This window comes from Peromyscus californicus, unplaced genomic scaffold (assembly GCF_007827085.1).
Source record: "Peromyscus californicus insignis strain IS unplaced genomic scaffold, ASM782708v3 Scaffold_21__1_contigs__length_65335640, whole genome shotgun sequence".
NCBI classification, from domain to species: domain Eukaryota; kingdom Metazoa; phylum Chordata; class Mammalia; order Rodentia; family Cricetidae; genus Peromyscus; species Peromyscus californicus.
Genome location: NW_026294514.1, coordinates 56,739,751 through 56,767,129, shown reverse-complemented (window position 1 = coordinate 56,767,129; position 27,379 = coordinate 56,739,751). Strand labels below are relative to the sequence as shown.

General features: G+C 47.1%; 1 protein-coding gene across 12 annotated transcripts in view; it reads right to left on the bottom strand.

Moving 5' to 3' along the window:
* Nucleotides 1-27,379, bottom strand: part of Hdac4 (histone deacetylase 4) — a 271,390-nt gene that overhangs the window by 123,050 nt on the left and 120,961 nt on the right. For 11 of the 12 annotated variants that reach the window (XM_052750393.1, XM_052750403.1, XM_052750392.1 and 8 more), the window contains one exon: nucleotides 17,538-17,609. The exons of the other annotated variant lie outside the window; for it this stretch is intronic. In XM_052750393.1, coding sequence (XP_052606353.1) covers nucleotides 17,538-17,609 — 72 coding nt within the window. The remainder of the gene's footprint in view (nucleotides 1-17,537; nucleotides 17,610-27,379) is intronic. 12 annotated transcript variants of the gene reach the window in all.

Here is a 27,379-nt window from a genome sequence, read left to right as displayed (position 1 = left end):
CAGGGCCCAGAAAGCATGCCCCGTAGGCAGCCCTCCTGAAACAGAGAACGTAGAAACAGACAGATCTGGAAAGAATTCCCCACCTCCTTTTTAATAATCTATCTTAGGATGACACAGGGTCATGAATTAATAGGCAAAGGCACACTGGAACCTTCCATTCACATACTATCCAGAAGCCAGGCAGTCTGACTGGTACACACAATGAGTGACCGTGCTTTGGGTGTCTTTTCTACCTTCTAGTTACCAACAGCACGTGTCCTTTGGCCTTCATGCTTCTTTTAACTTGAACAGCCTGAGGTTTGCCAACACAAGGGGCTGAATATCCAAGGACTGCTTTCTTTAATAGGTATGGTGGTGGCTGCCTGAATCCCAGGCATAAATAGGGGAAGGAAAAGAAAAGATAGCAGAGATGTTCGGGACTCCCAGAGGCAGTCCAATCTCAAGAGACCCCAGACAGCTGCAGAATGATGAGTCCCTCAAGATGGGGACCCAAATTCATGTCATGTCACCTTTATGTCTCAGGACCACACACCAAACCCCTGGATGGAACAACCTTATCCTTACCTAGATCACCTCAGACAGTTGGCCTTAAGCCAGGTTCCTTTGCCTGCACATGATACATGCTGAGCACACAGCTGAGGGGTGGCCAAGAGCCAGGGGACATAGAAGCAAATTTTTTCATCAGCCTACCTCATGTAAGCAGGACTTGGGCCCTCCAGTTTCATCAGGCAACAGAGACACTAGAGAAGTGAAGAAGGGCTTCCTTGCCCTAAGTCTACAATCCCTGGTTAGGTGTCTGAGGTCAGGGAGACTGATATAGTCCAACACCCCCACCCCTGCTGGGAAATGAAATGTTCTCTGTAGTGCAGGAGAAGGAGGGGAAGAGAAGCAGAATTGAGGCTACCTTCACATTCCTGGGTGAGCCGGAAGCCATGGTCTAGAAGCACACAGTAAAGCAGCTTCTGTGAGGCTGGGACTTGCTGAGACCACACAAACGAAACCAGCTCTGTAGAACAATCCACAACCTCTAGCCAATATGTCATGTGCTCGTTGAGTTCAAGCAGAGGGTCCTACACCCCAAACACAGGCCAGTGAGAACTCAGCCTGAAACTCGAGAAAACAGGAACCTGAATGCATCAAGTTCCACTGGAAAGGTGCCAGGCTGTGAAAGGCTCTAGAACAGAGTGAAGACTTTGGGCAGATAGCTGGAATAAGACAGTGACCAGAAGGTTCTTGGCACCTGCTGACCAAAGAAATCAGCCAACATTGCTGCCCTTAGAACTCCTGTCTGGGGAAGAACAACGCTGTGATGCTGGATGCATGCTCACAAAGGGGCTGAGGACTACCTAGGCCCAGGCCCACCATGAGGGAGCTGGCTTTTCTTTCAACAGCTAGGAACTGTGACATGCTGAGTATCAGCCCTTGCTTTCTGGGACAGACTCAGCCAAGTCTCCTCTGCAGCCCCCAAGGAAGGCCCTAAGTGCTCTGGGGAAGTCTTGGCAAGCTGTCCTCTAATCTCAGAAGCCCAAAGCTTCTTGGGAGTTCCAGTGTCCCACAGCACATCCAAGACTCCACAGCCTGGGGACATGGAGCGGCTCTCCTTTCTCGTCCACCCACTCACTTCCCTGTACACTCAGTCTCCCTGCCTGGCCATCCCACATGGCAGGAAGAGGCATGCCAACATATGTCTCAGTCCTGGGATTCAGGTTCCAGAGTCAGAGTCTGGATCTGCCAGAACTCTTGAGAAGCAAGATTTCAAAAAAGTCAACAGCTAACAATTTCCAAAGTGGAAGATACAAACCTACAGACAGAGAAAACACAACCAAGTGGAAAAGTGTAATACATTAAGACAGCGTCACAAAGAAACCACAGAGCCCCCCAAATCAAGGCCAGAGACCCACCCCGCCCATGTGTTAAGTAAGCTCTTCATGAAAACAGGAGCCAGAACACAGCTCACCTCTGGGGACCAAGGAGACCAGCTGCTACACTAGAGGTACCGCAGAGACTAGCACAGAAGCAGCTCTGACATGTGTAGCCTGAAGCCAGGAAGCTGTAAGCCATAGAAGCCCCAACGAAGGAGCTATGGGCACTCAAGTGTGAACAAGGCAACGTACAGGTGGCTCTAAGAAACAAGCTAACAGGACATGTTCCCTAGGTCAGGAGATACCCAGAGGCATTACACCTGGCGGCAGCAGGAGGTCTATGAAAAGCGTGAGGCAGGCAGGGGTGAGGTAGGAAAATCCTGAAGCACCAGCACAGCTGGGGGCCCATGGGATGACTGCTGCTGCACAAGTGGGTGCTAGAAGGCAAGGAGAGGGGGCGTGGAGTGGGGCAGGATGAGAGCCACCAGGGGAGATTCTAAGTGGAAAGATGGCCTTCTTCTCCAGACTTCAGAAAGGCACACCTGGCCACCTCCGGGCAGAAGCACACAGTTACATCTAGTAAGTTTACCACAGACAGTCTCGATCCTATCAAGTCTCTAGGTCCAACTTCCAAAGACAGGCAACAGGAAACAAAGACCTTTCAAATGACAGACAGGGCTGAACACAAGCAAAGTCTGGAACACAAAATTCCACTACAAGACCAGCAACTTCCTGCAGATAAATCTCAAGAACACAGAATAAAATGAGGTAGGGAGGAGAAGCCTATGGACTGACCAGAATTTGTGGTATGTAGCAGCCATCTACCTGGACCCTGAGGCAAACAGCAAACTCAAACTCTTACAGATACCCCCAGGGACATTCAACAACAACAACAACAACAACAACAACAAAAACGGTACCAATGGTGTCGACTTGCATTAGGACCAAAAGACCCCTGTGCTGGTGGCCACGGTGGCACATCTAGCACTGTGCGGGCAGAAGTAGGAGAATGACTGAGTTCAAGGCTAGCCTTGTCTATATATCATGTTCCAGGCTGGCCTGGGCTACATCACAAGATTCTGCTAACAAACAAACAAGCAAGCAGGTGTGCATGTGAGAACAAGACAGAGCTCAGTGTCGAAAGGCACTTGCTGACAACCTGGTGACCTGAGTTTGATTCCTGGAACCACACAGTGGAGCAAAAGAATGAACTCCACATGATGTTTTCTGACTTCCACAAGTATGTCATGTACATGCGCACACACACACACACACACACACACACACTTAAAAAAAACAAAAAGATGATATTGGGGGATAATGAGCAAAGCAGGAACATCATCTCTGACAATAAGAATACAGATTTATAAGTTAGACCTATCATTAAGAAATTAAACAATATCAGAACAAATGCAAAAACAAATAAGATAAATATATGAATGAAGAGAGAAACATTCACTGCACGCTCACACACCAAGTTAAAAACCAAAGAACAATGGATTCTTTGAAATGACTAAGAAGATGGCAAACTTCTAATAACAGGGATTCGGAAAATAAAGAAAAGTCACAAATTAAAAACTAAGAGACAAGCCAGGGCATGTGGCAGTGAGTGAGCACATGCCACGTGCTGGGGCTCAGGTTCCATCTCAGACACTGCACAAACATTTTTATTTACATATATACATACAAAAAAATATTAGAAGCTAAAAAAAAGACCAGTTACTTCAGATATGGCAGCAATTTAAACCAATTCATTTTAGAGCCAGTGTAAAATAGGCACATTTCTAGAAAACATAACATTCCAAGGTTGATAGACAAGAAAAAGGTGGGGAGCAAAATAATTCTATACTATCACCATAATCTGAGACAGTATTTCAAAATCTTGCCATAAAAATCATTCCCATGGCATTCCCGGAAAAGTTCCAACCAAGTGATCATTCATTTTAAATAACACTCTTCAAAGAAACACACGGTGTAAGGAGCCCTAGTGCACCCTACCAGGGCGTGGAATTTCTCATTACAGAACCATACAAAGGCACTGTGAGAAAGACAGAAAGATTCCGGGCTGGGCCACGGATTCTCCAATGACACTAGCCAGTTTGGCTCTGGAGTCTATATGGCGTACTGGACTCCCAGGAGAGGGCTCCACCAAGCAGCAGTGCACACTGAGGACAGGCAGAAGTGAAGTCACCGCCACCGCCACCGCCGCCGCGCTGGAACTGCCTTCATGGACAGGGCTAGGAAGAGCATCGTCCACAAAGTCTCAGCAAACACGGCTTTTGGTTTGAGGAAAGCAGGAGACATAGTCCCAGGGACAGACAGGAACCTCTGAGATGACTGTGCAAAAGACAAAACTTACTGAGAATGCTGTCACAGAGGGCTATTTCTGTGGAGCACAACTGTCTCAACTCACGCTCTAGATCACAACGAATCCTACATGTACCAAGACTCAAAGCGAAGGAAAAACTGATGACTTTCAGACAATGTTATTGAACATCTTCATATTTCTGGAATGAACTCAAGATGTAGAAGGAGCTTCTTACCATGAAAAATTAAACCAGTACAGTAGACCTGATGAGCAGGCCAGCCTCAGAAGACTCCTGACACATGCCAAGCCAGCTGTCTTAAGTTAGGGTTTCTAATGCTGTGATAAAACACCATGACCAAAAGTAACGTATTTCTTCATCATACAGCTTATAATCCATCACCCAGAAGTCATGGCAGGAACTGATGTAGAGGCCACGGAGATGTGCTCCTTACTGGTTTGTTCCCTCTGGCTTGCTCAGTCTGCTTTCTTATACAACCCAGGACCACCTCCTGCTCAGGGGTAGCACCACTCACAGTGAACTGGGCACTCCCCCATCAATCACTAATTAAGAAAACACATTATAGATCTGCTTACAGGCCAGTCTTATGGAGGCATTTTCTCAACTAAGAGTCCCTCTTTCCAAATAACTCTAACTTGTGTCAAGTTGACAACAAACTAGCCAGGACACTAGCCCTTAACAAAGGACTGTCCTCAGCATAAAAGCAAATCTTTTAGGGCAGAAGACCCTGGAAGATGAAAGGAGGACCCACAGGCCTAACTACTATCGGCAGCTTGGTGATCCCAGACTTAGGCATCAGCCCATGCCCATCTGGTTTCACAGCTATACCTTCTGACCGTACTAAGTGCTGCAGAAGCACTGAGCTGCTATCATGGGATGGAGAGTCTTCCGGAAAGCAGTTGTTCTCTCTTAGAGAACCTAGTTTTGTTTCTAGGACCCAATGCTGTAGCTGAGAAGTGGCCCTCCTCAAGGGTTTTTGCAGAAGCATGGGCCCGAGTGACCATGGGGTAGGGGACTGCTTTAAGAGGTAGGGACAGTGGGACCAGTCTTGCAAGTTAACATCATCTAGCATTATCACATGCAATCTTCCAGCTTTATTTAAAAACACTTTCTCACAGAAAATACATTTACATTTGTTTTTTCTCTATACTCTATATCAGGTGGATTACACCAATTTATTCTTTTACAGTCTTACTATATATATATATATATATATATATATATATATATATATATATATGTATGTATGTATGTATAACCTGCTTAAAACAAATCCACCTATGTTAGATGTGCAGTTTACTGAGTTTTGGCACATGTATATACATTTCATTTTAAAACCAACCTATTAGAAATTAACTTGAGTAAAAACTTCTGAAAGCTATAAATGAACTTATTTTATCCTATTTGGTATAAACACAGAACTCTGGCTCTCACAGTCAAAATCACCAAACAATACAACTCAGCTCAAAATACTGGAGATAGTCCTCTGTATCTTCAGGAGGGCCCTTCCCCATGCTTCTTAGAGGAAGGTCCTACTACACAGCGTGGTCCAAGATGGCTGTACTGGCTAATTTTATGTCAACGTGACACGGGCTTGCGTCACCTGGAAGGGGGGAACCCAATTGAGAGAATGCCTCCAAAACACTGGGATGTAGGCAAGTCTGTAAAGCAAGAGTTCTTAACCTGGGGGTCAAATGATCCCTTCACAAGGGATCACCTAAGATCATCAGAAAACAGATGTGTACATTATGATTCCTAACAGTAGCAAAATTGCAGTTATGAAGTAGCAATGAAAATAATGTTATGGCGGGGGGGGGGGGTCATCACACCATGAGGAACTGTATTAAAGGGGCGCAGCATGAGGAAGGTGGAGAACCACTGCTGTAGAGCATTTTCTTAATTAGTGTTTGATAGGGAAGGCCCATCCAATTGTGGCTGGTACCATCTCTGGGCTGTGGTCCTGGGTTCTATAAGAAAGCAGGCTGAGCAAGCTGGGAGGGGGGGCAGTAAGCAGCACCCCCTCATAGCCTCTGCACCAGCTCCTGTCTCCAGGTTCTGGCAGCACTTGAGTTCTTACCCTCACTGCTTTTGATGATGAACTTTTTTTTTTTAAATATTTATTTATTGTGTATACAGTGTTCTGCTTGTGTGTATGCCTGCATGCCAGAAGAGGGCGCGAGATCTCATTATAGATGGTTGTGAGCTGCCACGTGGGTGCTAGGAAATGAACTCAGGACCTCTGGAAGAGCAGCCAGTGCTCTTAACCACTGAGCCATCTCTCCAGCCCCGATGATGAACTTTTTTATGTGAGTGAAATAAACCTCCCTGCAACTTGCTTTTGGTCATAATATTTCAACATAGCAATAGTAACCCTTGAAAAATGGCCCAAGCCGCTACGTCTCCTTGCCAGGCTTAGTAAGCAAAGGTACAGGAATGGAATACACACTGCTGACTGCAACCTGAAGTGAGAGAAAAGCCAACAAATCAGCACTGGACCGTGCCATGCCTTTCTGTCTCTATGTCTCCTCTCACTGTGCTGAACTGCCAGCTGGAGTCCCCCACCGGCTCCAATTGGCTGAGGAGTTCTCTGGAGCAAGACTGCAGTTACTCAGCAACTAATGCTGGAAAGACAGGATTAAACTCCCAGCAGGGGGCCACAGTGCAGTTTAGTGCTACAGGTTCCCCCATCCGGGAGGCCTGAGGTTCCCCAGCATCACAAAGAATTTTAAATCATCCACATTAAATTTTAAAAATAAAACAAAACATCCCAGGCAGGGATTCACTCTCCCCTTTTGCTAACACAGACATGTCAGGCAGGTGTAGTCAAGCCCTGGGATGCAGTCCCCAGACTCCACAGCTTCAGATCTCCTCAAGGACTTTCTATAAAAATTGAAGGGCGCCAGGTGGTAGTAGAGCACACCTTTATTTAATCCCAGGACCCAGGAGGCAGAGGCTGGCAGATCTCCGTGAGACAGAGGCCAGCCTGGGCTACAGAGCGTCTTGAAAACAAACAAACAAACAAACAAACAAACAAACAAACAAAGGGGGCAATGAAGCTGAAACAAACAGAGGCACCAGCAACGCTGTCACTGGCAAAGGCACTGGGGTGGACTGCTGTTTGGAGTTGCTGGCCCTCCTCAGCCTGGTGCCGGGAACTCAAAGAGACACTGGAGCAAGCTCTAAGAGCCAGTGAGGGCATGTATGGAAGCAGTCTGGCTACCTGATCCACACAAGCGTCAATCTGCAGCTCCATCCATGTCTTCATAAAGGAACGGCCAGAGCTGACTGAGAACAGGCATCTTTTGAAGTTATGAGACACCAGGAGTTCTAGTAACCTGTAACTTAAACTGGGGTGACAAGTTCAAAGGGTCTTGGCCTCCTAGCCTCCTGGACAGCGGAGGACCTTAGCTCACCACACATAAGGAACTGCTTTGAGTAAAGGACTGGCTGGTGGCACTGACCCCAGCTGTCCCTAAATGGCGCTCTGAGGACAGGAGGACAAGATATCATGTAAGGAAACACAGCACGGGATTCTAAGGTACAAAGCGGCTGGCCAGAGAGGGCTGGCTGCAAGGGTGCTAGCTAGCCGCCATCAGCTCCACCTCCACCCTCCTGTCCCCTCTAATGGGAGTAGTTTTCCTTCCCGAGAGCTTCCAGACTTGGTGCTGCAGGGTGCTGACCTGAAACAGGCCACTGAAGCCTGTCACAACAGAAGCCAGAGCTTTGGACTGGGTCTGAACCTAGAGAAGGAGTGGCAAGTGACAAGGCTTACAGGTTGAGGGTGTGACTGAAATTTCCATGTCACTCTCTGTGGACCCTCAGAAGTCAGACATAGGAGGTTGCCAAAGAGGTAGCAGAGAGAACAAGAAGAAAGGGGTAGAAGACTGGTGCCCCCCAGCTAAGTCCAGAACAGTCATTTTCATGGCTGGAGCCAGGTGAAAACCAACAAGCCTCAGGCCTGTCCATGTGTGTGATGTGCGCATTTTACAAAGAAGTTGTAACTGGTGCAAATGTACACAGCTTAGAGGAGATATCAGAGGACACAGAATGCAGAAGAGCAGGAATGGACGGCCAGAAATAGCATCAGCAGATGAGAACTTGCCCTTGACTTGGGATAAGCAGGTTCACAAAAGATTGGCGCCATGAATTTAACAGCAGAGCAAATACTGTGGTCACACCCATGCTTCCAGTTCTATGTCAGTCAGTTTATTTTTGCCTTCCCATGATGCACTGACAAAAATGAACTGCAGGGGAAAAAACCAGCCAACTTCCAAACATACACAGCTTGGTGTGTCCTCCCCAAAATCTCGATGGCATTAGTCCCCGCATTAGTCCCCGGTGAGCAAAAGGGGCAGGGGTGTGTGGTACACTTTACTGCAGATTAAAGCTGCCCTAGTGGGCTCAGAGCTACTCTCCTGTGACTGGGAAGGTGCTGCACCTCTCCATATCGCTTCTATCCTTCTGCATTCCTCTGGATGAAGCGGTAGAAGCCCTGGCCAGAGGCTGGCACCATGCTCTTGAACTTCTCAGCTTTGAGATCTATAAGCTAAAGCAAAGTCCTCTCCTTGTAAAGTACCCAGCCTTAGGTTCTGTGTCACTACAACAACAAAAATCCTCATACAAACACAGGCCATTACAGAGTGCAGACCATAGGCCAAAAGATGATGCAGAAGAACCAAAAGTAATAGACAAGCAGAAGCAAAAATCTAACTATAGGAACAGGAATCCTCTCATAACAGTTATATTCTGATAGTCTGAATATATGTGAACAGCTATAAAATAATAAACATAACACACATAAAAAAATCTTACAAATTCTGGGTGGTGATGTCATTCAGCATTCAGGAGGCAGAGGCAGGAGGACCAGGCCAGTCTGGTCTACACAGTGAGTTCCAGGACAGCCACAGCTGTTACACAGAAGTCCTGTCTTGAAAACCAAAAACAAGTAAGAAACAATAATCATCATCTTAGAAACTGTCTAAAGTTGAGCACAGAAAACAATTCCCAGTCTTATACACTTGAATAGTGGTAGCAGCAGCAATAATAACAACAACCACAATGATCTAAACAAGAACAGAACTCAAGGGGACAAAGTGGTAAGAATAAAAGGGAGATCACAAAGACACCACTAAGTTCTTCCATGCAATTAGGGAGGAGAGGAACTAAGCAGAAGGGTCCCAGGTACCAGAAAAAGAGTTCACAGGAAAGCCCTAGGAACTGTGACAGCTCCCACCAACCAAACTACAGGGATCTGCTTGTTCCAAGAAAGCGCTCAACAGTAACAACAGCAAAAGGCAAGCACGTGGGAGGGACTGTGGGATTCCTTTGGCTGACCAGAGGCTGACGGGGAAGGAAAGGCTGTTCCCGTCTTTCTGTGTACCCTCTTCCACCTCCAACTACATCTCCCTGCATGTTGACAACAGGTCACAGAAGCCCTTCACGCAGAAGAGCAGTCACTTCCACATCTGTCAGTCCTCTTAAGTGCCCTCCTGCCAGCCAGAATTGCTACAGTCAGTGTCATTTTGATAGGGACACCTAGTGTGGTGCATTGTTTTTCAAGACTCTTACCAAACAAGCATAAATTTAGTCCTAATGATGTTGAGGACATCTAAGGAACAAACTGTCTTTACAAATCACTTTCAAGGATCTTTGTCAACAACATAGAAGGCTTTACTCACAAGAGTGTCCCAAATTTGACTGGGACAGACCACAGTTCTCCTCTCCCGGGAGAGGAGAAGCAGCTGTTTGAGGAGCTCCTAGTGCCACACCTGCCTCAGGTGTGAGGGGCAGCACGATGCTACACGGAAGGAAGGCACACCTGCTCATCTCACTGCACCTCTCTTGCATCTTGACACTGATTTTATTTGGAGAGGAGCAACTAGTGGAACTGGAGACTAGAGCCTCCCACAGCCTAGGCAGTGCTTTGCGGGCATAAAGTCCTCTACACTGGCTGTTCGAGCAAAGATCCACCTGAAGATGGCTGCTCTGCTAATCAGTGAAGTCAGGGTTAGATTTCTCCTGCTGCCTATTTCAGAACTACCCTCAAAGTTCTCTAAAAAATCCTTTTAACATTCCAAATTCGTTCTCTACCCACCAAGAAGAAAAACCTATCTTACGCACGTAGAAAACTTGCAAGCACATATAACAAGAACTAAAGCTAAAGCCGGGTGCAGTGGGTGCTGGGACTGGAGAAGCACACAAAGGCATGCACTTCCTGAAAACTGTACAGCCAGACCTTACCCACCAAAACAGTGAATGTGCCCCACACTTCATGTGTGAGTATTGCTACCAAAGACAAGCAGAATCTCCAGACATAACAAATGGGCAGAACCATACACTGGAGACTTTGCTGTAATGATGTTATAAACCAAGTGTTATCAGGAAGGAATTCTAAGACTGCACAATTACACAGAAACATCCAAACTAGCATTTTATTATTGAATACTGGCACATCCATGGCCAGAGCCATGCTCTTACAGGTGGAAAATCAGCAGCCAACTTAGTCCTCGCCCATAAGTGTTAAAGTTGGTCTGGCCAGGGCCCTGTGAAAAGTTCCTCCTCAAGACAGTGCTGGACCTGAGCAAAGAAGCATACATCTCAAGCCACCTTTGAAAGCAATCTCATTACCCTAGACTCAATGGGTGAAAGTGTATTACTAGAAAATTAAAAATAGTCCTAGTGGTCTGGGAACGGTACCAAATCTGCATTGTCTTTGCCATTCTAGTTACATAAGGTCACTATTACATAAGAACACAGAATTTCAGAATTTCCTTCTTAGCAACCTCCAAACACTTGGTTATATATTTCATCTAACAGCTGGGCCACAGTAGGAACCACTCTTACCCAACACAAACAGCAGAAATATATAAAAATAGATGTTTCTTGAACTTGGTGGAAGGCGGGAACAGGGCGAACTGGAAGCTGCATTGCTGGGGTAGTGGGCCTCCTCCAGCTCCCTCCCTTCAAGGCAGCAGGGGCATTCAACCTGAGCTTTCTGAAATCAATCTGACCTCACCTGACTGTAGATGGCCAAAGAGGAACGCAGCATTCTTCAAGGGCTTCCTGGGTTCCTAGGGATAGAAACAGTCCAAAAAGCAGCTGGAAATCTGGTGTGTGTTGGTGGTTCAGATGTTGGCATCTAGCAGAATCTCATGGGAACTTGTTGTGAGTCAGCCACCAAATAAACGAGTAACCTTGGGGAAGTGACTTGGCGTGCCAGTCTATTTCCTAACCTGTACCTCCTGAGGTACTTCCTGCAAGACTGATACTGCAGAGAGCACATGGCACTTAGACGAAGGACAAGCTGTGACAAGGGACAGCTGTCGTCAGTGTCATCACTTATACTGAGCTACCCGAGCAGGGCCCTGAACAAGTCCTCCTGAAACCTACGGCACCTAGTTCCTCACACGTGGACACTCACTCTCGGGGATCAACCCAGTCCTGTGGCATAGTCTCTGGCAAATCAGCCACACGATGTTCTGCTACCTCTTAGAGATAGCTTCTGCAGATGACACTGGGGACAGAGGCTCTGTGGTAGCCTGGAGTGAAACCCTATTTGCCCCCAAGGCTCACTTCTGTGCTGTCAGAATGCTCTCACATTCGCTACCTGTCCAGGAAACCTCTCAAGCTTGCACTCAGATTCATTGTGCTTCTCCATCTAATTACCTGCCACAGGCAATTAGCATGACCCCACCATCCCAGTGCTTCAGGCCAATCCCAGCCTCCCTTCAACTCTGCTATCTCCCTCACATCCCAAACGGAGGCACCACCTGAGAATCCCATTGACTGCCAGGTATTTCTAGCCCCAACGCCTTCTCTCCTCCCACTGTGCCTGGCAGCTGCGGCACCATGCCATCTAGTTTTTCTCTGGTGGGTCTTCCTCCCCAGTGCCCCTGTCCCAGTGGCTACCTCCCATCACCCTCCACAGCACCGGCCAGGTTATATTACTGCCCAGAACTTGCGGGAGTCTCTCTCCTCTACCTAAAAGCTAACTGCCTAGGATATTGGCAAGTGACTAGTAATGGTGCCATAACATGGCCAGCACTTCCCTGCCCTGCCTCTTCTGCCTGCTAGCTGGAACTAGGGTATTTGGCAAAGCCTGGCACCTCCCAGCCACCAACATCCCTCAGGTGTATCCCTCGATGCCTGACCAGTTTCACCATCCAGTGTTGCTGAAATCATGTCAGCTTCTCAAGAAAACTCCACCCTGCCCTCAGTAAGATCCTGTCCCCTTCTCCTGCCCCATGATCACTCTCTGATTTGACTGTCCCTTCCTCTAGGCACAGTCCAGTGTCACAGAAACAGGGATCTCTGTTGGAGTCGCCCATGCACATACCCCAAAAGCTAAGGACAGCCTGGCTGCAAGCAACTCCAACCTGCAGGAGTGAGTGAGTGAAGGATGAGCTAGTCTATGGCTTCCTGGACAGCCCTCCAGAGTCCGTCTTCCTCACGGTCCTGTTACTTTCCATGGTACTCAGTACCTCTGACCTTTGCTTCAATTCTACACAAGTGGCACACTGGAGTCTCCCCAAATCCAAAGGGTCAATAACTTCTAACATGCAACAGCAAGCTACTATCCTAGCAAAGGTCTACTGGAAAACTCCTACTTTCAGATTTTAAAAATACCTAAGTATCATTTTTTTTAAAGAACTATAGAAGAAATTTGAAAATAACTCTCTTGAGAAACATGTTTTACAGAGTATTGATGTAACATATTTTACAAATTAAACATCACAAATTAGAACTTATCAAAAGCCATCTCATTCCTACCCAGAGAGAAGGGTATGACCTAAACTCTTTTATCAAAAAGGAAAAACCAAAATAAATGAGCTGAACGCTTAATCCAAGAAGAACGAGGACATCCAAATCAACACAAGGAGGTGGGGCGTGGGGAGGAGAGCGTGCACACAGGTACAGAGCAGGGAATCTACAGGGAAGGAATGGGTTCTCGGAGGGCAAACTGGAGCTACCAGGGCCACGATGACCCACAGTCCCCATTAGCTCTCCTCTCAGTCAACAGACACAGTCCAGCTGGAAACATGAAGGAAGGGGCGTGGCCAGGGATGCCGGAGAAAGGGAGTAAGACACAGCCCAGGCTGCTCACAATGCTCAGGAGGCCTTAATGAGATGGAGATGGCATCCCCTACCTCAAACTCTTTACCAACCTGACAGGGCCACCTGCTTCTGCCCTCTGCTCCAGCCAAACACTCAGTCCATTAGTCAAGAGGCCCCTTGATCTAGGTTCTGGGGTTCTGGTTCCACATGGCAGCATGTGAGCCACTTGGGAACACAGAGACCTGAGGGTTCAACCAAGTGTACAGGGTATGGCCCCAAAGGGATTATCCCTAAAGGTAACCAATTGTTGGGAGTAGGAAATATTATGCAAGGCTAACATGTAGCTACTGAAAACTGATGCCACACCCCAGCTACCTAAGGTAGACAAGGGCTGACAAAATCCTCCTGCATGTCCTGGCTGATTTACCTGAGATACCAAAGTCTTAAAACCTATAATAAAAATTGATAATAAACACAGATTCAAAGTGCACTGAGAGCAAATGTCACATAAATCTGTCTCTGTACACTAGTCCTGTCTAAATGACACTTTTGACCCCAACACTTAAAAGCAAAACCTTCCTTCCTGCCCTAACTGCCCAGAACTCTCCAAAACCCATGGAAAATGCAGCTAGTTTTCCATCCTTTGTACAGTCAAAGACCTAGATGTTACTCGAGGCCACTACACATTTTCCTTTTAAAATTAAGAAATGGAGGAGGAGGAGGAGGAAGAGGGTTACGGAGAGACAGTTTAGCAGGTAAAATGCTTACTGTGCAGGCCTGAGGACCTGAGATCAATCTCTAGAAAATGTGTAAAAAGCTGGGCAAGGTGGTGAGTACATGTGATCCTACAGCTAAGGAAGGGGAGAGAAGAGGACCCTCAGGGCTTGTCAGCCTAGTCTAATCCCAGACCTCTAGGTTCCATATCAGGAAAGTTGGATGAGTGCAAAAGAACACAAAAAGTTGACCTCTGACCTCACACATGCACCTGGTACACACATGTGCATCCACAGATATAAGTACCCCCCCACACACACACACCCCAGCCAGTTACCAGCTTCATGACACGGGAATCCATGGAACTGAGACCTTTGGGAGCACACCACACACAATGAGAACTATTTGGTTTGGACAGGCACCCTGAGTGTTCAGCACTAAAACAAAGAGCTACCTATCTACCTTTCCCACCTCACAGAACATCCTGTGGTGGACAAGGAGCTTTTCTGGTCTGTAGCCAGCTACAGGGAACTGAAGAGATGGACCACGGTGCGGAGCGTAAACAACCCCAAATCCACCCAAAAGGGAAGGCTTCTTTCTTCCTTCCTGGGTACTGGGGTGAGGAACCCAGCTGGGAAACAGGATGGCAGAGCAGAGAAGGGCAGGGTCTAGGCTGGGGGCGGAAGAGGGAAGCCAGCCAGTCAAGAGGGTACATTCCAAACCAGCAGCACTTCTCGTAAATGATGGCAGTGAACACAATCAGAGTGGAAAGCGGGTTGTTTACAGAGATATAATGCTCGCACAAGCACATATAAGTGGAGGATAACACAGCGGCAAGCACATCGTGTACAAGAAGAGATAGAACGTGGACAGGTCCTCGAGCAGTGTCTCTTCAGACAGACTGGCTCGAAAGCCATGGGAAGCATTGGTTCAGCTATGAAGTGCTCAGAGGCACAGCGACAGCAGCACCCGACCTGGAGCAAGGCAGAAGTAGTAATAGTCATCTGCTCAGGAAGCCCAGGCCACCTGGCTCCCCGTACTCACGCCACTGGCAAAGCCAGAGATCCCTCTCTACAGAGGAAGAAGCACCGAGCAGAAGCAGGGCAGGGTGGAGGCTGCAGGTTACCTGTTGAGGTGCGTGCTTGGTCTCTTGCTCCAGGATGCCAGTAGCTAGCACCCATCAGAGTGAGGTTACAGGGGTTCAACAAGACTGGGAGTATAAGCTGTGAGAACTGGCCAGAGTCTTGTCAGCTAATGGGCTCACAGGTTAAAAAAAAAGACTGAAGGCAGGGCCCTGACAGACACACGACACTTGTGAAGAAAACCGGACAGCACCATGCCCCTCTCCCACCCCCCAAGAGAATAGGAGGAAACAGAAAACAGGAAAGCAGGCAGCCACATAGCCAGAGAAGGACCCCAAGCATAACTCTTCACCCAGTCCCATCAGCAATAACACATCAGAGTGGACTAAGAGGTCAACACTGGGAAAGTAGCTCTACCTCATATCTCAACCAGTCACTTCCCCCACGGGGTGAGCACAGGGTTGTAGTGAAGGGTTGGCAGGCAAAAGAGATACTGCCAAGCATCCCACTCCATACTGGGTAACCCAGTACCCCAGCCCCTCTGCTGGGCTCCTCCCCTTTACCCTTGCCCTTGTTGATTCCATCTACCAAGAGCCCTCAAGACTTTCCATCCTAGCCTCTCCATTGGACTTCCCTGGGTCGGCTGTTTGCTTCATTTGCAACACTTCCTGCTAGCAACACCTTCACAAAGCCTCTGGGATGGATGGAAGGTAGTAAAACCCAGAGATGAGGGGCAGGCCCGCCAGATGAACAAAGAAACCAGAATGCAACAGGGCCACAAGATGGTGTCTTGGGTGGGCTCAGGACAGGTCTTTTTCCGCTTCCTTCAATACTGAGCCCAGGGCAGAATGAAAGAGGGAAAGAAATGGGACCTGAACACACAGAGGCCCTGGGAGACTGCCCCAGTAGTGGAAAGTGAAAGCAAAGAGCAGAGCAGGACTATTTGAGCTGGGAGCACAGGGAGGCCTGGGTGGGCTGTCTTTGGGAGTCCTTTGAGAGAGTCAGTCTTAAACTCCCAAGAAAAACTCCAATTTGCATACTCCTCAGCACTGCACCAAGGGAGCAGGGAGAGCCAAAGAAAATGTTAGGGCAGCTTCTAGTACTAATAATTCTTGCTACAAAGTAGCAAGGCTGGTTTGTCATCACCAGAATTGTCTTATGCTCATGAATGCAGGACAAGGAATGGTCCAGAAGTGAGATGTGATTGGCAATGAGACCTGGGCACTCTTCCGACTCCAGTGAAAGGCGGTTTGCTTACATGGGACACACTCTCATGGCATGTCAGAAAATAGGTAAGGTTAACTCAACTGTCAGGAATACAGCATAAGCTGATGACACAAAACACACTTACTGTTTCTGCTCCGTATTATAAAAATGCAACATGAAAGATACTTCACACCAATTTTCAAAGTCTTTTGTAGCTCACGCTTATTAGTTCCGTGAGGCATCTGATATTTGATTGAAGTGACCAAAATGGAGTTGAAAGCATGTCATGTCCTCTATGCTACATGTAGGCTCCATGAGATGTTCCACACACCCTGTGGAAACATGCCTTTCTCTGCCTACTCGCAGCACTTCTTCTATACAGGCCTAAACTCATGCTGTGAACACTCTGACTTCAGTACTGCCCAAAGGTGCCACCTGTGCTAGGAAACAAAGGAGCTTGGCTACTGAGGTAAGCAGAGAGCGAATGTCATGTGGGCAGTCCTTGCTGACACACCATCCCTGGAGCAGAGAAAGAAAATGAGGATAACGGGCACAGGAAACACTTGGTTCTTGAGCTGGCACATCAGAGCTACATCCCACGCCATCTTCAGCACCAGTCAGTGTGCCATTAGGAGACGACATTTACTGAAGAACTACTAAAAAGCTAACAGATATTTGAGCTTACTGAGAACTCCATAGGGAAGTATTATCATTCATGTCTGAGGAGTGAGAAACAAAACCCAGGTATTCAGCAACGGGACTCACAGCCACAGCAGCAGACTGAAGGCAGGTCACAAGGCAGCACTGTGAGCCACACCCTGCCCCACACCGAGCAACAGGCTCTCCCAGAGCATGGCAGAAAAGCTAACACAAAGCTTTCTGGTTTTCTCAGAAATTGTTTATTTACCATTTTTTTTTCATAGCCCATCAGGGCATGTGAGACATTCTTATCTCATTCCACACTGGGAAGTACTAGGAAACTATCTCAAAAAGCCCAAACTATGACAGTGTTAGACAAAATGACTTGAGCAAACTGAACTTGAGAGAAAGGGAAAGTCAAAACTTCTCCAAAAGTTCAACTTTAAAAGCTGGCCATTTCCATGAACTATTTCGGGTGAAGCCAATGGTGTGGTAGGTGGGAAAGGAAAGGCAGAGCACAGGCCCCCAGCTGAAATGTCATCTGAGCAGGCACCAAGCCCAGCACACTGGCTCCTATCACACTTACTTCTAAAGCGACTTGAACCTCTCATTATATTCCCTCCTTCAGAGCCCAGGCAAGCGTGTTGACTTACCCGTGCTGGACATGTGGTTCACACGGGCAGGATTCAGCAGCTCCACCGGCTGGTCTCGGCCAGAAAGTCCATCTGAGGAGAGGAGACACTGGCTTGAGAAACGGTGAGTTGAGCAGGAAGTTTTCGGCAACAAATGGTACTGGAAAGCACGTGCGCCTCCAACCCCCACCCCCGGCAGTCCCACCCACCTTCTTCTAGAGGACAGTTTCAATTCCAGCACTGATGATTTTTACTTGCCAGAGAAAATGAAAGACTCTTTGTAATCAAAACAGCCCCCAGTTGAGATATGGTGAACTGGGATTCCCGCCTGAGGGCATGGCATCTGGTTGAGCTAGCATGGCTCACTGATATTTAGCCCAGAGTGGGCTTATCAGAAGTGGGCTTTTCTGCAGAGACCACAAGCACTAAGATAAAGAGCTCCCCCTCTTCCAAGATAACAAGGAAGGGTCTGGACTTGGACACAAACAAAGCAGCTGGGGCACGTGAGGCGGACAGAAGGAAAGCAGGGTGCTGGGGTACTCCAAGCAGCCTGGGGAATGAATGCCTTGCCAGCACCAGTGGCCTTCCAGAGATTACACAATCATTTCTTTGAAATCCATTTTTAGATCACATTCAGGAACCAATCTGGCTATTCTGACTTGAGGCAAGAATAAGACTGGAACCTACCCACCATCAAAGCCTGGCAGAGGATGGATGTAGACCTCCTGGTACCTCTGTGTTCCCCAAACATGAAGGAAAGAAGACTCACACAACCTCACAGAACCAGACTTTCCCTTTAAAATCAGCTTGTGACAAGTGGTATTAGATGTTCCGCAGTGACATGCATACCATTGCAGACCTGCATCAGCAGTCACCCATGACAGGGCAGTCATGCGGCTCCCACAGACAGGGTTTCAAAGCAGAACACAAACAGATAACAGATTAAGTTGAGCAGAGGAGCCAATCTGTGTGTCCTCAGAGGAATTCCATCTGAAGACAGAAGCCCTGGCCCAGGAGATCCAAAGCATGCCCTTCCACAGAAGAGACGGCCACATGCAGGAGGGTATCTGAATCACACAAGAGAAAGAGTGGGACAGTTCCTCAGCACCACTCAGAATCGAGAAGAAGCACACTGAGCCTATCTGGGATACCGTAGTCCACGCTCCAGGGATGAGAAGGAAGACTGAGAAGTCACTGTCACACCTTATAGGCAACCAACCACTAGTCCCAAACAATCACCCTGCCACTTACAGACTAAAGGCTTTCTCAAGAGCATGGCCATCTGAGACGCCCTGACCACAGGATTGTAAAGCCAACAACAGTCTCCTTGAACCTTAATGACTACTCAAAAAGAAACCTCAAGGGGCAGAAAATACTTCCTACGCCTTTCTTTCCTGCAAAGAAATGAGTCCATTGTAGAAAGCAGTAAAATGCTTCAAAAGGGATAGGTAGGTAGGTAGGTATGTGTGTGTGTGTATTTAAACATTTTAAATTCACCATGAATACTTCCCAGAAATCCAAAAGGCACCTAGGCTGGCTGCAGGCTTCCAACAGCTAAGTCAGGAGCAAGTGCAGGGGAACTTACAGCCTGCCTTGCTCTGAGGATCCCTCAGCGTTCTTTCTGTCCCTGCTGCCAGTGCATCAACAGAAGGCCTCCACCAGTCTCCACCATTTCCACCTGTTGTTGGTTGTTGATGTTTTGCTCTTTTACGGGGTAGCCACCCAGCTCCCAAATACACAGAGGCTTATTCTTACTTATGAATGTCCGGCCTTAGCTTGGCTTGTTTCTTGCCAATTTTCCTTAACTTATCCCATCTACCTTTTGCCTCTGGGCTTTTCCAGTTCTCTTACTTCTGTAAATTTTACTCTAACTCCATGGTTCACAGTGTAGCTGGGTGGCTGGCCCCTGGAGTCTTCCTCCTTCTCTGGCTACTTCTTCCTCTTCCCCTCCCAGATTTCTACTTCTATATATTCTTTCTGGCTGCCAGCCCTGCCTATCCTTTCTCCTGCCTTGCTATTGGCCAGTTCTTTATTAAACCATCAGGTGTTTTACAGAGGCACAGTAACATAGCTTCACAGAGTTAAACAAATGCAAAATAAACACAAGTCACACACCTTAAAATAATATTCCACAATATCCACCTTACACGTCCATCTGGGAAAATGCCAGGTTTAGTAGTTTGCTAGTTCAGAGCACTCCAACCCTGGCACAGTATGCCATCAGGTGTGGAGCCCGTTTCTGGAGTGTGGGCTTGAGATGGTGTCTGCCCTGGGCTCTGAAGGCCTAATGACTCTAGAAGACACATAATAGTACCTACTATACTCCCACAAGAAACTTTACATTTTGAAGTAGCTGGTGAACAGTGTAAGTTACACAAAGTCTCTCTGTGTGCCTTTGTATTTTCATCAATGTGTAGTGTGACTGAATCTTGGCCCATATACAGGATCTCTTGGCTTTTTATTGGTATCTGTCTCTTAGCCTTCAGGATAATGTTTACTGTGTATACAAATTACCTGTCTCACCTCGGGCAACAATACAATGATAAGCTAACATGGATTCTACAAATAAATCAGACCTTAAGCTTGACATGTTCCAGCCTTTCCTAGAATAGCATATGTTGTACCCTGACACCCACTGATTCTGCCACCCGTTGAGTGACACTTTCTGATTCAACTCCGACACTACCTATTGTTCACACTGGTCCTACTACAGAGAGTGGGGCAACTTCAGGTCTAAAATATAATAATAATAATAATAATAATAATAATAATAATAATAATAAAAGAATAGCTTGTTCTAAAACAAACAAACAAAACATCTATGTCTTAAATTGCATGTCATTCTGAATACCAGATGAAAACTAGAGTTCTTTGGACCCATCTTGCCCAAGATGTGAGCCAAACTTTGCCCAGCATATCCACACTGGGGATGTGCCACCTACCTTTTACTCAACTACTTAGCAGCCACTTCTCTTACCTACCAAGCCAACTGTCAGGGTACTGCAAAACTAGCATTCAAGTAGCTCTTGTTTTACTTAGCAGCAGCCACAACACACAAGAGCAGTCATGTGAGCAATTCAGGTACACCAAGGAGAAGCTGCAAAGGCCACTCAGTCCATCTCACCATTATCATAAGAAGGCAAGTAGTACACAGGACAGTGTTTTGAAAGAAATCACACACAGAGAACTTACATGAACACTCTGTTATGTGTGTTCTATTATATATATTATTAACTGTTTCTCTCTCTCTCTCTCTCTCTCCCTCCCTCCCTCCCTCCCTCCTTTGGCTTTTCAAGACAGGGTTTCTCTGTGTAGTTTTGATACCTGTCCTGGATCTCGCTCTGTGGACCAGGCTGGCCTTGAACTTACAGAGATCCACCTGGCTCTGCACCCTGAGTGGCTATTACTCTCTTGATGTGCCCAATTTATGAATTCAACCTTATTACTTGGTACACATGCACAGAAGAAACAGCACTTGCAGGAGTCAGTACCCTCTGTGGTTCTGACATTCACTGAGCATCTTGAAACACAACCTCATGAATAAGGGACAACTGTCTTTGCACTCCAGGTTTACTACTAAGGATAAAATGAACGCCCAGTGAAAATGCACATGATCCCCAAAGTCCCCAGATCCTATCCCCTTAGAGTTGGAGTGGTTGTGAGATTAGTTTTAACTGTCAGCCTGATGATCTATACTCACATAGATAGAAGGTCTTTATGAAGAATTATCTAGATCAGGTGGGCCTGTGGGGATGTCCATCAGAGACTGTTTTGATTGTTAACTGATGTAGGAAGACCCACCCTGAATGTAGGCAGCACCATTTCACATCTGGGCCCTGAACTGTGCAGGAGTGAAGAAAACCACCAAGATGCATTTATTCCTCTCTGCTCTGGACTGCGGTTGTGCTCTGATTAGCTGTTTAAATTCCTGCCTTGACTTCCCCTCACTGATGCAAGTGTAAGCCAAATAAATCCTCCCAAGAATTGCTTTCAGTCTGCTTGTTTATCACGGCAACAGAAATGAAATTAGAACAGTGAGCATTCGTCCTCTTCCTGGCTCACTGACCTGGCAACAAGGTCAACTTCACCAGTCAAGAGATTTTATGAGCCGATCTCTAGTCCTCCTACCTCCATCTTTATAAATCAGATCAGTGGGTAGGGCTGGCAGCTCCAACCCTGGAATCTTTGTCTTTCTAGTGACCAGACTCCAAGCCATCTCATTAGCCTAAACTGATACGAACGAAGACCCAAAGACATTCTGTTGCTCAGGAAATCCCAAGGACTTCAAGGGTCCAGTGCCAGGATCTGGCCCCAAAGTCATATCCTGTTCTTCGTTTACTGGGGAGACTGCTGACTCTAAAAATGGTATCCCAGATCCCTATCCGTGCATCTTCACATCTTTGGAAACCAATCTCAGGCAGCTGAAAACCAATCATGGACAGATATTCAGCATGTGATATGACATGTTGGCCTCCAAGGTAAGGAGCGACTCTGAAAAGAGGGTCATCTGCAAACACACATCAACTCTAGGGGGCTGCGCCTCCTGAAGGCACTTGCAGAGCTCGGCTCAAGGATGGTACAGGCTCTCCTCCTTTGGGTTCTTTCATGAACTTTCATTCACCTGTTCACAGTAAGCCATACTGCATCCTGTGCAGGGTACGTTACACATGGCACGAAGTACAATGCTTTGCTTCTGGGTGGTTGGCTGGTTTGTTGGTTGGTTGGTTGGTTGGTTTTCTCATGAGAACAGCCAAGAGGTCTGATCTTTTACCATCAGTCAGTAGACTGCTGTGTTGCAGCTGGCATCTCAATGCTCAGCCAGCTTGCTGGTCCTGTGCCCAGTATCACATCTTTCTGCCCATAGTAGTTCTGTACAGTTCTTCACACTCAGTAAAGCAGGGCCCAACATTCTTCTCCAGAAGCAGCCAGAGTAATGGTGGCCCCTGTACCATCACACTCACAGGAATCTATTTCTGAATAATCCCCCACCTCTCCCACACGGAGGAGAACCCCAGCCTGGCTGCGCCTGTGACCCCATTAAGTCTCTCAGCGCTGCTTTCAAGTATTCAGTGTCAAACTCGCGAACTACTTGGACTTCTGATCTTTTCATTACAATATTAAAAACATTACTAAAACGTACACATTTTAAATTGTTTAAGCATTTTAAGTCTCTATTTTAGTTTGCTGATGCATACGGGCAATGGGCATCCTTGGATCTTGTTCAACTCTGACCCTTCCTCTCATCTGTCCACAGCTTCTCTCAAGCTCTCCATGCTGAAAGTGGCAGTCCTGCTTTTTCTTACAGCACTGGGCTGGGGCTAACAGCACAAGGACAGTGGCCAAGGGCACCTGTCCTGTCTAGTCTTCCCGGCAATGGTGTTTTGGCAAGAAGCATGGCACCTGTTGTAGGTTTCTGACTGGTAATTTTTTACCATGCCGAGGAAGCTGCCTGGCATTTCTGGTTTGCCAAAACAGATCTTTAATCAGGCATGTTTGCTTAATGCATTTAACTTTTCTGCATCAATCCAGACCACTGAGAAACTCCTCCTTCCACCTGGAAATATGGTGATCTTCTTTTTCTCAAATGCCACCAAGTTGTTTCCCTTGGGAAAAAGACAAGGTCAAGTTGGTCGAGGTCAGAGACAGTAAGCAGTTAGAGTGGGGTCTGAAATCCACTCTGGAGTCAAGTCTCCCAATTCTTCTCAGACTTAGTGTCACACGTCGACCCACTGTCACAATCATAAGAGGAAATCAATGTATTAATTGATTACTTGGTAGGAGACTGTTTGATACAGGAAAAGCTGAAGTGTTTATAACGATGAATGGTACGTTCTCTTTCTACTGAAGATGTTTTTTCAGACATACGGTTAATAGGGAACCTATGGATAAGTGGCAGCTATGATAATTCAAATCTGCATGATATCGTCTTCCAGTCCACTTTTAAAAACTTTTTAAAAACAATCTTTACAACAGTTGTGGTTTCCAAGAAGTTAGAGGCAGCCAGATTCTCTGTGTATCCTGCCCCACCTCCTCGTTAACACCTACTTTAAGATGGTTTATGCCGACAGTTGCTCCTAAAACACAGGTTATATCTCCTCACGTTCCTTGGTTCTGATACCCCTGGCAGTGTTAAGCAGGACTGGTCAGGTCATGCCCCTCCCCCATCCTCATGAGCACACCCGAGAGGAAGACAATGAATGACCGGCTATTCCTGTCACATCACATCAAGGGCACTTATACAGCACAAATATGGCGTGTCCACCAAAATACAGGTTGAAACCTCATTTCCAAGGTAGCAGTGCTGTGTGGTAGAAGGCACTGAAGAGGTGACTGGTTCAATGGGAAGGATTAGTGCGACTCTGGAAGAACAGCTTCTTTCTTACAGAGCCCGATTAACCAGTGCACACATGGTTACTATAAAGACAGCCTGGCTCGCCTGTCATGCTTACACATCTAACTTCCACCATGTTATTTGGAGCACCATACCTTTACCAGAGAATGGCCAGATGCCAGCGACGTGCTTCTGGGCTTTACCACAGCCTTTTATATAAATTACTCAAGTCTGGAGTATTCTGTTACAGCAACAGAAAATCAGGCTAAACAGACATACAGCACCAACTGCCTGTGGGAATGCTGACCACCCACATGACTGACGCACATTTCCCCACTGTTAAGATACAGCTTTGAACCCCTATCCATTCTGTCCTCTAGGAAACGTCACTAAGTCCAGGTCATCCATGAAAAGTTCCATGTACTTTCTTCCCTGCCTGCATCTCAGATGATGTGAGATGACAGACAGGGAGCACCGACTGCACGTTAGGCACTAAGTTAGGCACACAGGTACAAGTGCAGGGCCAGGTCGGATATTGCCTCCATGGCAGCAAGGGCTTGGACAAATTTGTATTTGTATTTTGCAATACAATTCAGTTCTACATATCGGCCACGGATTCCCTTGTTCTCCCCCCTATGACCCCCCTCACCTTCCCCCCAGCCCACCCCCCATTCCCATCTCCTCCAGGGCAAAGCCTCCCCCGAGGACTAAGATCAACCTGGTAGACTCAGTCCAGGCAGGTCCAGTCCCCTCCTCCCAGGCCGAGCCAAGCGATCCTGCATAGGCCCCAGGTTTCAAACAGCCAACTCATGCAATGAGCACAGGACCCGGTCCCACTGCCTGGATGCCGGGGGGAAACATTTTTTTAAATAGGTTAGGGCCAGCATGATGGTTCAGTGGGCAAAAGGTCCTGACCCTAAGCCTGATTTAAGCTCAATCTTTGGAACCCATACGGTGGGAGAAGAGTTGATTCCCAAAAACTCTCCTCTGATCTGCATACACGTGTTGTGGCACACACAAACACAAAACACACACAAATGCATGCACACTCAAAGTAAATATATAAAAATGTAATAAAAAATAAATTAAATTTAAAAAGAATTTTAGCTCTTACATGCTAGGACAAAAAAAATTAACAACCATGAAAAAATGATTTATTGAACAGAGAATGAACATAAATGGCTGACTGTCTGAGTAGAAGTGAAAGAAGTCCCCACCCCTTCTCCTAGGAGTCCTGGCCCTGAGAACAGCAGCCTGTGGCCTCCGCAGTGTGTGTGCTGCTCACTGCTTCCTCACCCAGCAGCTCAGTTGCAGTCACAGACCACTCTACTCCCTGTGTGTATTCAGCGTGGCTTTACTGGATTTGTTCGGATTCAGTGGCCAGCGCACCATCCCCTTGGTTCATGATAAGGCCACTGTCCCCTGGCCCTGACCCATGTGACCATTGGTGGGATCCTACTGGCACCAAGATATATCATTCAGTTACTTTATACAAGTCTGCCATGAATGTCTCCGAGACAGAAATGGTCAGCTACCAGATTACCCCAGCAATCCTATACCCCACTACTCTCCTCTGCTGAGCACTCCCAGCCCCCATGTCCCTTTACTCCACAACCCCTTCCAGGCAAGGGAGTATTGCACACCCAGCTTACACCAGGCTCAGCTTTCAATAAACCCGGCTCCTCCCTGTGTGAATTTCACTAATAGCCTTGAGTGCCCCAATCCATTAAGTTCTGCTTTTTCTTGCCACACAGGTTATTGAGAAATACCAAAGTTCTATAATAAAGCTCACATCTGCCCATTAATAGGAATTAAACTTTAATGAGTAAGTGTCGTGAATTCCTCAGGCATGCCCAACATAGTTTATGTGTATTTATTAGAGAAAATGAAAATGGAAGAAAGAATCTCTTTCTCTAAGCACTATTTTTCCTTTGGGGTAATCGGGCAGACATTTAAAATGTCAAGGATAACCTATGAAATGTTCTTGCTGTTTTCCCCCTAAGAATCACAACTAGCTCCAGCCACAGTGGGAAAGGGGGAGGGGGGGAAACCAGTCAGGGATGATTTTTTTTCATCCTGTTTTGAACAAGTTACCAAAGAAGTGGGGCGGGGGGAGAGCTATTAAAATGGAACACCAGTGACAATGGAGTCTGTCTGTTGGAAATGCCTGCTCGACGATGGACACTCCTGGTTTATGGGCGGCTCTCACCTATGGAACATCTTAACCTCAGTGCACTACAGAGGCAGCTGCCCACTGCGATCTTGGAGCTGAGTGGGAGTTGGCTCACTGCCACGGCCCCGTACTGAGAAAGAACCAGACTGCACGGCCACAGTGGAACACTGGTCCTCAATATCTGAAGTGTAGTGTCTATGAGTTTGAACTGCTTTCACACTGAAGATTCGAAAACTGTTAAGTGCACATGGGAGTGTGATGGCATCTGGGATTTGCCTGAAATGCCTGGGACATAAGTAAGGCAGGGTGTATGAAGTGGGCATGGCAGAGAATCCCAGGGTCTTAAATAGAGGGAAGCAGGGATCACACCCCTTTCATTTACTTCTGTTTGAAATTTTTCCTGAGCAGCCAAGAATAAAGATAGTCCTTCCCTTCTTCAAACCATTGAAATCTGTCTAGCTTGTCTTCTCATTAATGTTCCCATGTTCTTTGGTGTGTCGCCAGCCCCATGCTGGCCAGTGAATTCGCACTTCTGGCTCCTGGTCAAGCTACAAGCAGGTGCTGAACTTCTAGGGTGTGAAAAGAACACAAGTCAGAAGCCCAGAACCACCAACACATATCGTGCCCAGCTACATCAGTCCTGCAGAACTACCCCCAGCTGGACTTCCTCCTCTGTTGAGCACAGATTGGCTGATATGCAGTGGGAGCAGAAACACTGGTCCTTTCTCCAAAGTCCTGTCTTAGCACAGGTAGCACACTTGGCTGTGTCAAATCACCAGGAAGGCTCACTGTCTAAGACATGCTCAGTCAATCAACTAGGACCAAACACGAAAACAAAACCTCTGCCCAGACACTCAGATACCACGCAGAAGTCTAAACCTGCATGCAAAGGGAAGCATGGTCAGGCCTGAGCCACAAAGCTGGCTACCACTCAGGAAACCTTTTCTAGGAAGATATAAATGTAGAAAAATGACAGGATCCACAGAGTCAAGAAGCTCTAGAAACAAGGAACACACAGCATGCCCAAAGACGAACATATGTAGAACATAGCACATCCACAGGCAGACAATGTCCAGGGAGAGAACAGGCCTGACTGACCCTGGGGAGATGGGGGAGGGGGTCCTGGCACAGAGCACATGGCCAGGTGTGTCAGAGGCTCAACAAGCACCAACTGAACCAGAAGGTGAGTAACAACAAGGATACAAAGGAATATGCAAAAGAAACATCTTTGTCTAGATGGTCACCATAGACTGGGCCTATCCTCTCCTGGCCAGGGGCAGATGTCTTGTGGAAAGAGCTACACAGTGGCTCTCTCTGGCTTCTTTCCAGGGACAGGTCTTCCCCAGAGAACAGAATGGT